Source organism: Gopherus evgoodei, unplaced genomic scaffold (genome assembly GCF_007399415.2).
Source record: "Gopherus evgoodei ecotype Sinaloan lineage unplaced genomic scaffold, rGopEvg1_v1.p scaffold_33_arrow_ctg1, whole genome shotgun sequence".
Classification (NCBI taxonomy): Eukaryota; Metazoa; Chordata; order Testudines; family Testudinidae; genus Gopherus; species Gopherus evgoodei.
In genome coordinates, this window is record NW_022060005.1 from 1,086,109 (window position 1) to 1,098,833 (window position 12,725).

Below are 12,725 nucleotides of genomic sequence, written 5' to 3' on the forward strand. Positions count from 1 at the left end.
GAAGCAGGCAGCAGGCTGTCTAGGCACATAGCTTCAGGTAGAAACATCACAAATGAGCTACTACTTGAGGTGCTGGAGGAGTCTATGTCATATTGCCCTACAAAGTGGGAATCAGGCTGTGTTGGCATTTTAGTCTATTAGTTTGATGCCTAAATTGTGAGCTTGGTGATGGTCGCAGTGGAGGGACCTTCATTGCCAGAATTGTTGGATTTGGAGTGTGCTTTGTTCCATCATTCATAGTGCAGCTTATCAAGGTACACCTTGGGCCAAATCCTCAGATCTGGTTAAGTGATGAAGCTCTGTTGAGTTTAAAGGAGATTACACTAGTGTGATAGTTTGACTGATTGATTGTGAGAGGTAAGGAGCACTAACAACACCTAGTCATTGTAAATGATGTGTTCTGTGCACCTTTGACATTCATATAATGAGATATTAGGGAAAGGAAAAACAGGGCCATTCTCTCTGTCACTCTGATCCTGACCATTGTCCTTCTCATTCCCTGCACAGCCATCACACAGCGTACTGAGGAAGAAAATGTCCAACCAAACCACCATGACTGGATTCCTTCTCCTGGGATTCTCTGACATTAGAGAACTGCAGATTTTACATTTTATTGTATTTCTAGTGCTTTACTTGATATCCCTGCTGGGGAACCTTCTCATCATCACAGCCATAGCCCTGGACCACCATCTTCACACTCCCATGTACTTCTTCCTGATGAATCTGTCCATCCTAGACTTCAGTTCCATCTCTGTCACCATCCCCAAATCCATGGCAAATTCCCTCATGAACACCAGATCGATTTCTTATTGTGGATGTGTTGTCCAAGTCTTTTTTTTCATATTCTTTGCTTCAGCAAATTTGGCCATACTGACCATTATGGCATATGACCGATACATAGCCATCTGCCAGCCACTTCACTATGAGATGGTGATGAACAGGAGAGCTTGTGTCCAAATAGCAGCCAGTGCCTGGATCAGTGGTATTCTCTATTCTGCGCTGCACACGGGGAACACATTTGTGATATCCTTCTGTGGAGGCAATATGGTGGATCAATTCTTCTGTGAAATCCCCCAGCTCCTCCACCTCGCCTGCTCTGACTCAAACATCGGTGAAGTTGTTGTTATTTCTCTTAGTGTGCTTTTAGGTTTAATCTGCTTTGCTTTTATAACTGTGTCATATGTTCAGATCTTCAAAACGGTGCTGAGAATCCCTTCTGAGCAAGGCCGGCATAAAGCCTTCTCCACCTGCCTCCCTCACCTCATTGTGGTCTCCTTATTCCTTTTCACTGGCACCTTTGCCTTTCTGAAACCCACCTCCAACTCAGCCTCAGATCTGAATCTCTTGGTGGCTGTTCTCTATTCCATAATGCCCCCAATGATGAATCCCATCATCTACAGCATGAGAAACAAGGAAATGAAAGGTGCACTGAGTAAACTGATAGGTTGGAGATTATTCAGCAAGAATAAAATGTCTATATTTCTCCACTGATCACAGTTACATTCTGTGTTTCTTTATATATATAATCCGCTGATGACATTATTGCCTTCATGAAACAATACTGTGCAATCTGTTAATGCAGAATTGGGTATTTACACTAATAAAAATCCAGATAAACAAATATCGAAAAGTAGTTACTAGAGGTTTACACCAATGTAATTAAGATCAGAATCTATCTGTCTATCTATCTGTGCACTGCCAATCATAACCATTCAATGTGATAACCTTGCACATAAATTCAGTAGCCACAGCAAAGTCCCTACTGGGTTCTCTGGCTCTTCTTATTTTTCAGGATAGTAACTCAGACTAAGGTATCAATGTATTTGTTCTTTGGGGGATTTTTATTTGTTGGATTTTTAGTTTATTTTTGTTTAGTTGTTTGTTGTTTTTATTTGTTTCTTTGTTCCAGGTGGGTTTGCAGATGGAAAGGCCTGAAGAGATACTGAGTGTTTGGTTAGACAGGATTTTCAATGTTTGCCTTCTCTTGAGAGTGCTCCTATGTCATCTCTTTGATGGGATTTTCTGAGTGAGCTGAAGTTTTGCTCCCCACAATCATAAAAGGATGTAAAAGAAGGTTCTGCATGGCTAAGTTCCTCCTGAACTGATTATGTATATACTGTTGGGATATTATTGTATTATTAATGACATGTTAGGAGCCTCAGGAAGCTGTTTTTTTATTATTTTAACCTGAAGATGAGCTCTGTGCAGCTTGAAAGCTTGTCCCTCTCACCAACAGAAGATGGTCCAATAAAAGATATTACCTCACCCATCTTCTCTATGTAAGAACTGTGTCATTCTTGCTATGGTGCAAAGCCTGTTTTGAAGAGAAACTTGTTCCAGTGTTTTCTAAAGAAAATCTAATTTGAGATAATGAGGCCAAATTTTGATTCCATTGAAGTCACTAAGGTTTAGCCCCTCACTTCAAAAAAATTAGGATTTGGCCAATAACCTATATACACAAGGATCCAGAATTGGCTGACAAACCGCTGGAGAAAGTCAGTATGACAGAAATCTAAGGGTCTGATATCCCAACTCATCTAGACCAGCACCAATGAAGACTAGACCCATTACATCATCAATTTAATACTGATGAGGTTCTGGCCCAAAGTCTCTGGGTTCCACATAGTAGTGACATAAACACTGCTGTAAGTTACTTGTTTGGAGTCATTTCCTTCTAGCCTTGGTGTAAGTGGAAAAGTCCCATCACATGCACTGATCTGGTGTTCCATATGCTATCCCATGTAGATCTACTCACTTCCAAGTTGAGAAAGGATCTCAGAAGTTATTAGTATTAGAATACCATCTTTGTGCATGGCTCTGTACACTACATATATGACAGACAAAATCAGATCATGGGATTAGACAGAGAGACAGACGGATAGGACCATTTCTTCTCCTAACACATAACCAAATTTAGTCAGAATGATAGATCTCTATTTCATTGTGAATTATGTTCGCTAGCTAGTTAGATAACAAGAAAGCTATGAAAACTATTGTGCTTCTTTTCCTGTTAATGATTGTCTTTGTCCACATCATGATTTTCTTATAAGTCCTTATTAAGCCTTATTTAGCAAAGATTTTTTATGACTATATCTTACTCCATCGCTCATTTACAAACAGCTCATCAAAAGTACTCGGTGTTTGGACTTTGAGATGTTTTGACTGGATACATTTTAAACATGCTATGTTTTGTTTCACTGAATAAATGGAAGTATCGCACATGGATTCCTGAAAAATCAAGGGGCTAATTCTCAGCTGGTTTAAATTGTCATAGTTCTGTTGAAGTCAATAGATCTCTGAGAATTTACACCAGCTGAGGATCTGGTCCAAAACCTCATGATTATGAAATTAAAAATCACTTTGAATATTCTGTATAAAGGCCCTGATTCTGCAGCCACTTCAGCATATTCTAAACTTTAAACACGAATGGCCCCATTAAAGGTTTAAAGAGAAATGTATACTGAAATTCCTGTTGGTTATGGGTCAGGGTTATGGATAGGGCTTAAGGCTAATATCAAAGTGGTGTCATACCCTGACACTATACAAGTTGCTCTCCTTTCTCAGTCAAATAAAGCCCTGCAATTGGAGCATTGGAATTATTCTCCTTTTCTGGGTTCTGGATTATTAACAAGAAATAACAGTTTATCTGAAAGCCAGAATCTCTGGGTCTTCTCCCTCAAGTCACCAGTCCAGTATGCCCCATCACCACCAACCTCTCCTTCCTGGATGTCCTGCTCAGAAGTCACCTTCTACAGGACAGGCCCAACAAAGAAAGTAACAGAATTACACTAGCTGTCACTTTGAGCCCCCAACTAAAACTTCACCAGCGCATCATCAAGGATCTACAACCTATCCTGATGGACCATCCCTCACTTTCACAGACCTTGGGAGACAGGCCAGTCCTCACTTACAGACAGCCCCCAAACCTGAAGCAAATACTCACCAGCAACCACACACCACACAATAAAAACACTAACCCAGGAACCTATCCTTGCAACAAACCCCACTGCGAACTCCTTCCTCATATCTATTCAAAGGACACCATCACAGGACCTAATCACATCAGCCACGCCATCAGGGGCTCGTTCACCTGCACGTCTACCAATGTGATATATGCCATCATGTGCCAGCAATGCCCCCCTTCCATGTACATTGGCCAAACTGTACAGTCTCTGTGCAAAAGAATAAATGGACACAAATCAGACGTCAAGAATTATAACATTCAAAAACCAGTTGGAGAACACTTCAACTTTCCTGGACACTCAATTACAGACCTAGAAGTGTCAATTCTTCAACAAAAAAACTTCAAAAACAGACTCCAATGAGAAACTGCAGAACTGGGATTAATTTGCAAACTGGACACCATCAAATTGAATAAAGACTGGGAGTGGATGGGTTATTACACAAACTAAAAACTATTTCCCCATGCTAATTTCTCCCTTACTGTTACTCACATCTTCTTGTCAACTGTTTGAAATGGGCCATCCTGATAATCATTACAAAGCTTTTTTTTTCTCCTCCTGATGTTAGCCCATCTTAATTGATTTGTCTCATTAGAGCGAGTATGGTAACCCTCATCTCTTCATGTTCTCTGTATGTATATATGTCTGTATGCATGGATTTCCTAGTATGTAAGGTGCCAAAAGTACTTCTTGTTCTTTTTATTATATCCGTGTTATAGATGGGAATTGTTGTCCAGACAGAATGACATGCCCAAGATCACACAGGAAATCCACTGCAAAACAGGTAGCTGAGCTGGATCTCACATTATATTAGGTTCCTTCCCCACTCAAAGGGTCAGTCACTTATCCCAGGTCAATGGATGGATCTCACATCAAAGGCAATGCTGGCAGCCAATTTCTCTAGTAAACTAACTAAAGATTTATTATCTAAGAAAAGAAATGAAAGTTATTGAGAGGTTAAAGCAGGTAAAAGACATTAACGGGTTTGGACAGTCCAAGTGTCTCAGTCCAAAGTGACAGCAGAAATGAGATAATCTGCTAGTTTTCCATAAGTCTGTCAGGGTTACCCAAAATAACTTTGGGGATCTCTGGGTATGTCTACACTATGGGATTATTCCGATTTTACATAAACCAGTTTTGTAAAACAAATTATATAAAGTCGAGTGTATGTGGCTACACTAAGCACATTCATTCGACGGTGTGTGTCCATGTACCGAGGCTATCGTCGATTTCCGGAGCTTTGAACTGTGGGTAGCTATCCCGTAGCTATCCCATAGTTCCCGCAGTCTCCCCTGCCGAATTCTGAGTTGAGATCCCAGTGCCTGATGGGCAAAAAACATTGTCGTTGGTGGTTCTGGGTACAGCCTCACCCCTCCCTCCGTGAAAGCTGCAGACAACGATTTCGCGCCTTTTTCCCTGGGTGGATTGTGCAGACGCCATAGCACAGCAAGCATGGACCCTGCTCAGATCAAGACTGCAATCGTGGGTGTTGTAAACACCTCGTGCATTCTTGTGCAGTCTATGCTGAACCAGGACTTGCAAAGCCAGGTGAGGATGAGGCGGCTATGGCAGTGTGGCGACGAGAGTGATGAGGACATGGACACAGAATCCTCTCAAACCGTGGGGCCCTGTGCATTGGAGATCCTGCTGGTAATGGGGCAGGTTCTAGCCATTGAACTCTGATTTTGGGCCCGGGAAACAAGCACAGACTGGTGGGACTACATAGTTTTGCAGGTGTGGGACGATTCCCAGTGGCTGCAAAACTTTTGCATGCGTAAGGGCACTTTCATGGAACTTTGTGACTTGCTTTCCCCTGTCCTGAAACGCCAGAATACCAAGATGAGAGCAGCCCTCACAGTTGAGAAGCGAGTGGTGATAGCCCTCAGGAAGCTTGCAACACCAGACAGCTACCGGTCAGTCGGGAATCAATTTGGAGTGGGAAAATCTACTGTGGTGGCTGCTGTGATGCAAGTAGCCAAAGCAATCATTAAGCTGCTGCTATGAAAGGTTGTGACTCTGGGAAATGTGCAGGTCATAGTGGATGACTTTGCTGCAATGGGATTCCCTAACTGTGATGGGACTATAGATTGTACCCATATCCCTATCTTGGCACCGGAGCACCAGGGCACCCAGTACGTAAACAACAAGGGGTACTTTTCCATGGTGCTGCAAGCACTGAGTGATCACAAGGAACGTTTCACCAACATCCACGTGGGATGGCCGGGAAGGGTTCATGATGCTCGAGTCTTCAGAAACACTACTCTGTTTAAACGGCTGCAGCAAGGGAATTACTTTCCAGACCAGAAAATAACAGTTGAGGATGTTGAAATGCCTGTAGTTATCCTTGGGGACCCAGCTTACCCCTTGATGCCATGGCTCATGAAGCCATACACAGGCAGCCTGGACAGTAGTCAGGAGCTGCTCAACTACAGGCTGAGCAAGTGCAGAATGGTGGTAGAATGTGCATTTGGCCATTTAAAGGCATGCTGGCGCACATTACTGACTTCCTCAGACCTCAGCCAAACCAATGTCCCCATTGTTATTGCTGTTTGCTGTGTACTCCACAATCTCTGTGAGAGTAAGGGGAGACCTTTATGGTGAGGTGGGAGGCTGAGGCAAATCACTTGCTTGCTGATTACATGCAGTCAGACACCAGGGCGATTAGAAGAGCACATCAGGAAGTGCACATCAGAGAAACTTTGAAAACGGGTTTCATCACGGGCCAGGGTACAGTGTGACTGCTGTGTTTGTTTCCCCTTGATGAACTCCCTGTAAGCAACCCACTCTCCCCCTTCGATTATAGCTTGCTTAAGGAAATAAAGTCACTATCATTTAAAAATCATGTATTCTTTATTAAGTCATTATAAAAAGAGGGAGAGAACTGACAAGGTAGCCAAGGTATGGTTTGGGAGGAGGATAGGAGGGAAGGAAAAGGCCACTAAAAAAATTTCAAAGTAATGACAGCCTTTTGGTTGGGCTGTCCATGAGGGTGGAGTGGGAGGGTGCATGAAGCCTTCCCCCACGCGTTCTTACACGTCTGGGTGAGGAAGATATGGAACATGGTGAGAGGTGATGGTGGTTACACAGGGGCTGCAGTGGCACTCTGTGACCCTATTGCTGTTCCTGAATCTCCACCAGACATCGGAGGATGTCAGTTTGATCACGCAGCAGCCCCAGCATTGCACCCCACCACCGCTGATCTTCCTGCCTACACCTCTGATCTTCCTGCTGCCACCTGTCATCTCAAGCATCTCTCCTCTCCTCACGTTCATCCCTCCTATCCTCACGTTGGTCCTTCCTGTCCTCACGTTCACTGGCATCTTTCCTGTAATTTAATACCATGTCCTTCCACTCATTCAGATGAGCTCTTTCATTGCGGGTCACTTCCATGATATCTGAGAACATTTTGTCTCGTGTCTTTTTTTCCTCCGCTTTATCTGAGATAGCCTTCGGGATGGAGTAGGGAGACTTGAAAAATTTGCAGCTGCATGAGGGAGGGAAAAAGGGAGAGAAGTATTTAAAAAGATACATTTTACAGAACAATGCTTATCTCTTTCACGGTGAACAACTTACATAGCACATGTGATTTCACTACAGGTTGCATTTTGCATCTTAATACTGAGTGCCTGCAGCTCTGGTGTTAGAGATCTCACAGACGCAGGTCCAGGCAGCAGAATTCAGCTTACATGCGTCCATGAGAAGCCGTTTTCTTTTGACTTCTGCAGCCTTCAGATACACAGTGCCCTCCTTTCCCAAATACCAAGCAAATTCCTTTTAGTGATGCTTCTTTCCTGTTAACATGCAGCAGCAGAAACCACTCCTCCATCCAATTCTCTGGGATGATCACTTTACCCCTCCCCGCACCAAGTGGCTGGTATCATGGAAGATCACTGCTAGTCAAATGCAAAAAAGCTCAGCGCCATTCCCCCCCGCAACTCCCCTTCCTCTGCTTGGCTACCTGCAAGGAAGGATTTCTTTTAAGCAACAGGCAAACAGCCCAGTAGGAATGGCCATCTCTGTCCCCTTAATTAAATTCCTGAATTTCAACCAGGTTACCATGAACGATATCACTCTCCTGAGGATAACACAGTGAGATAAAGAATGGATGTTGCCTGAATGCCAGCAATCACCGGGACCATATGCAGCTAGGCTTTGTCATGTAATGATACCAGATTACTTGCTACATGCATGGCGTGGTCAAGTGTCGTACCATGGAGGATGGAATAAGGCTGCCCTGCCCAGAAACCTTCTGCAAAGGCTTTTGGAGTACCTCCAGGAGAACTTCATGAAGATGTCCCTGGAGGATTTCTGCTCCATCCCCAGACATGTTAATAGACTTTTCCAATAACTGTACTGTCCACGAATGCATCCCAAGTCCTCAGGGCAAATTAATCATTAAAAAACCCTTGCTTTTAAACCATGTTTTATATTTACAAAGGTACACTCATCAGAAGTCACTTCCATGGCTTCATTGTCTGGGCTAGTGGCTTGGGAGGGCTGGGAGGGTAATTCCATCTGGGTGAGAAAAAGCTCCTGGCTGTTGGGGAGAACGGAGTGCTGTGTGCTCTCTGCAAACTCGTCCTCCTCTTCCTCCTCCACATCTTCCCCGCCCGCAGAATCCTCAAGCATGGCTGAGATTACCACTGCCACCTCGGAAACCACGGACAGGGGTGGGGAACTGGTGGCCGGACCCCCCTAGAATTGCATGAAGCTCAGCGTAGAAGCGGCATGTTTTCGGCCCTGCCCCAGACCTTCCATTTGCTTCTTTGGTTTTCTGGTAGGCTTGTCTGAGCTCCTTAACTTTCACACGGCACTATATTGAGTCCCTGGTGTGACCTTTCTCCATCATAGCCTTGGAAATTTTTTCAAATGTTTTTTCATTTCGTCTTTTGGAATGGAGTTCTGTTAGCACAGAATCCTCTCCCCACATAGCAATCAGATCCAGTACCTCCTGTGCGGGCCATGCTAGAGCTCTTTTTCAATTTTCAGGAGACTGCATTGTTACCTGTGCTGATGAGCTCTGCGTGGTCACCCGTGCTGATCAGAGCTCTATGCTGGCCAAACAGGAAATGAAATTCAAAAGTTCGCAGAGCTCTTCCTGTCTACCTGGCCAGTGCATCCGATTTCAGATTGCCTTCCAGAGCAGTCACAATGGTGCACTGTGGCATACTGCCCAGAGGCCAATATCATCGATCTGCGGCCACATTAACCCTAATCTGATATGGCAATACCAATTTCAGCGCTACTCCTCTCGTCGGGGAGGAGTACAGAAACCAGTTTAAAGAGCCCTTTATATCGATATAAAGGGCCTCGTTGTGTGGATGAGTGCAGGGTTAAATCGGTTTAACGCTGCTAAATTCGGTTTAAAAGCGTAGTGTAGACCAGGCCTCTGTCTTGCAGCTGGAATGTTTCCTGAAAGTGTTCAAACAGCGCCGAGATACAGAACCATTCCCTGGATCCATTCTTATAGCTGTCTTCCCTTTCCTCTGTTCACTAAAGGCAGATTAGGTCTGTGGATTTCCCTTTGTCTAACACAATGAGCCGTGCTTTGAAGTTAGCATGTTCTTCATTTACATTTCCAAGGCTCCAAATGCATTTGATGAGCAAATGTAATTACCAGAATACATGAAATGTAAATTGAAATGTAACAGCATACAACAATCCTTTGTTAGTTTTCACGAAGTTCACATATCAAGTACATTTATACTTTTGATTTAGGGTTAATTAAGTACAGGGATATACATAACGTAAAGGGATACCATTCAACAGGTTACAGATAAGTGAAGACAATATCAGTCCCATTTCCTCTGAACTAAATTAACACTTGAGTGAATTAGTACACTCAACATTTCTTTGATAGATGCAAGATAGTGATGGTAATATATTCTGTAGGCCTGTTTATTTATCTGAGATAGAATTTTGGGTTTTGTTTGCCCAGTTGAATTTTGAGGTTTTTAAAATATAATTGTTTGTGTCTTATACCTGTATCAACATATGTAAATGAGGAAAAAACAAACAAACAAACAAACAAACAAAAAATGTGTGTGTTGCTTTTGCCTATAGCCAGATGGGGTTTTTTAGTGCAAAGAGAAAAAACAAGAAATAAGAGTTCAGTTTTGCTGGATATGGTGGGATTTTGATATACAGTGTATAACTGACGGCTGTCTGACTCCCCTCTCAAGACAAGGTCAAGTAACCAGTTGGGAAGGGCCAGAAGGCTGTGGGGGAGTTATAACGATAATTGAAAACCAATGAAAAAGGTAACCCTGACCGGTGCATAACCTCACTCCCTTCCCTTCCCATGTGGTACAAAGGAGATGGTACTGAAGCCCCCAGATTCAAGACTCTCCAAAATGGAATAGGACCATACATTGCAAGGGTGGTACCAGGGGCATATGTTACAGGTATATTTAAGCCCACTACAAAGAAGGAGGGAGAGGAAGCTCTACTGGTGTAAAAAGCTGTGATTATGCTTGTTTGTTAACCCCAATAAACATCGCAATGCCTGCATTTTGGACTCTGGCTATCTGCTCTCTGCTTGTGTGACAAGAACCAAGATTGGGTAGGGGAAGCCCTAACAACACACAAATGAATTGGCCTATTGCTCTGACCTGAGCTGACCTGTCAGTGTCACAACTGCTACATGACCAGAGGGAGCAACAATAATAAGGTCTGTCTTCACAGGGTTAAAAAATCTATGGCTGACCTGGGTCAGCTGACTCAACCTCATGGGGCTTGGGCTCCGGGGCTGAAAAATTGCTGGGCAGACATTCAGACCCAGGCTGGAGTCTGAGCTCTGGGATCCTACACAGAAATCTTTAGCCTTACTGCCCAAGTTCTGCAACCCCAAGTCAGCTGACCCAGGTCTGCTGCAGCCATGCCACAGGGTTTTTATCCCTACGTAGACATACCCTGAGGGACCGGGATTTATGACATCCAGATTATATTCCTCAGAACTGCTATATGACCTCTGGCCAGTCACTTCCCCTTTCTGTACAATCTGAAAAATGAGGATGATAACACAGCAGACCCTTACTAGAACATGTGCCTATATAGCGCAAATTTGCTTTGAATGCGGTCGAGTCCATGGCTCCCAAGTTTAATTACTCTCATTGGGAGTCATGGTAAGGCGGGCCCCGCATTAATGTGGTACCGCACACTGATTCCAACCCCGTGTTCAAGTGAGGGTCTGGTGTACTGACCTGGCTTGATAAATCACTCTGAGATCTAAAGCTAAGTTGCATTGTTATCTAGATCTACGGGGTAACGATAGACTCATAGACTTTAAGGTCAGAAGGGACCAATGTGATCATCTAGTCTGACCTCCTGCACAAAGCAGGCCATAGAACCCTACCCATCCACTTCTATAACAAACCCCTAACCTATGTCCGAGTTATTGAAGTCCTCAAATTGTGGTTTGAAGACCTCAAGCTGCAGAGAATCCACCAGCAAGTGACCCACACCCCACGCTGCAGGGGAAGGTGAAAAACCTCCAGGGCCTCTGCCAATCTGTCCTGGAGGAAAATTCCTTCCCTACCCCAAATATGGTGATCAGCTAAACCCTGAGCATGTGAGCAAGACTCACCAGCCAGCAGGAAAGAATTCTTTGCAGTAACTCAGATCCCATCCCATCCAACATCCCATCACCGACCACTTGGCATACTTATCTGCTGATAATCAAAGATCAATTGCCAAAATTAAGCTATCCCATCATACCATCCCTTCCATAAACTTATCAAGCTTAGCCTTAAAGCCAGATATGTCTTTTGCCCCCACTACTCCCCTTGGAAGGCTGTTCCAGAACTTCACTCCTCTAATGGTTAGAAACCTTCGTCTAATTTCAAGTCTAAACTTCCTAGTGTCCTGTTTATACCCATTTGTTCTTATGTCTACATTGGTACTAAGTTTAAATAATTCCTCTCCCTCCCTAATATTAATCCCTCTGATATATTTATAAAGAGCAAGCATATCCTCCCTCAGCCTTCTTTTGGCTAGACTAAACAAGCCAAGCTCTTTGAGTCTCCTTTCATATGACAGGTTTTCCATTCCTCGGATCATCCTAGTAGCCCGTCTCTGAACCTGTTCCAGTTTGAATTCATTCTTCTTAAACATGGGAGACCAGAACTGCACACAGTATTCCAGGTGAGGTCTCACCAGTGCCTTATATAACGGTGCTAATACCTCCTTATCTTTGCTGGAAATACCTCACCTGATGCATCCTAAAACCGCATTAGCTTTTTTAACAGCCATATCACATTGGCGGCTCATAGTCATCCTGCAATCAACCAATACTCCAAGGTCCTTCTCCTCCTCTGTTGCTTCCAACTGATGCATCCCCAATGTATATCTAAAATTCTTATTATTAATCCCTAAGTGTGTGACCTTCCACTTTTCACTATTAAATTTCATCCTATTACTATCACTCCAGTTTACAAGGTCATCCAGATCTTCCTGTATGATATCCCGGTCCTTCTCCGTGTTAGCAATACTCCCCAGCTTTGTGTCATCCACAAACTTTATTAGCACATTCCCGCTTTTTGTGCCAAGGTCAGTAATAAAAAGGTTAAATAAGATTGGTCCCAAAACCGATCCTTGAGGAACTCCACTAGTAATCTCCTTCCAGTCTGACAGTTCACCCTTCAGCACTACCCGTTGTAGTCTCCCCTTTAACCAGTTCCTTATTCACTTTTCAATTTTCATATTGATCCCCATCTTTTCCAATTTAACTAATAATTCCCCATGTGGAACATGTCAAATGCCTTA

The 12,725-nt window shown here is 43.6% G+C and overlaps 1 protein-coding gene across 1 annotated transcript; it reads left to right on the forward strand.

Annotated features, from left to right (window-relative positions):
- The first annotated feature begins 508 nt into the window (after positions 1 to 508).
- LOC115641082 (olfactory receptor 14A16-like) lies at positions 509 to 1,491 on the forward strand. The gene has a single exon (XM_030544190.1). The coding sequence runs from the start codon at positions 535 to 537 to the stop codon at positions 1,489 to 1,491; it is 957 nt and encodes a 318-aa protein (XP_030400050.1). The 5' UTR covers positions 509 to 534.
- Positions 1,492 to 12,725: the final 11,234 nt, after the last annotated feature.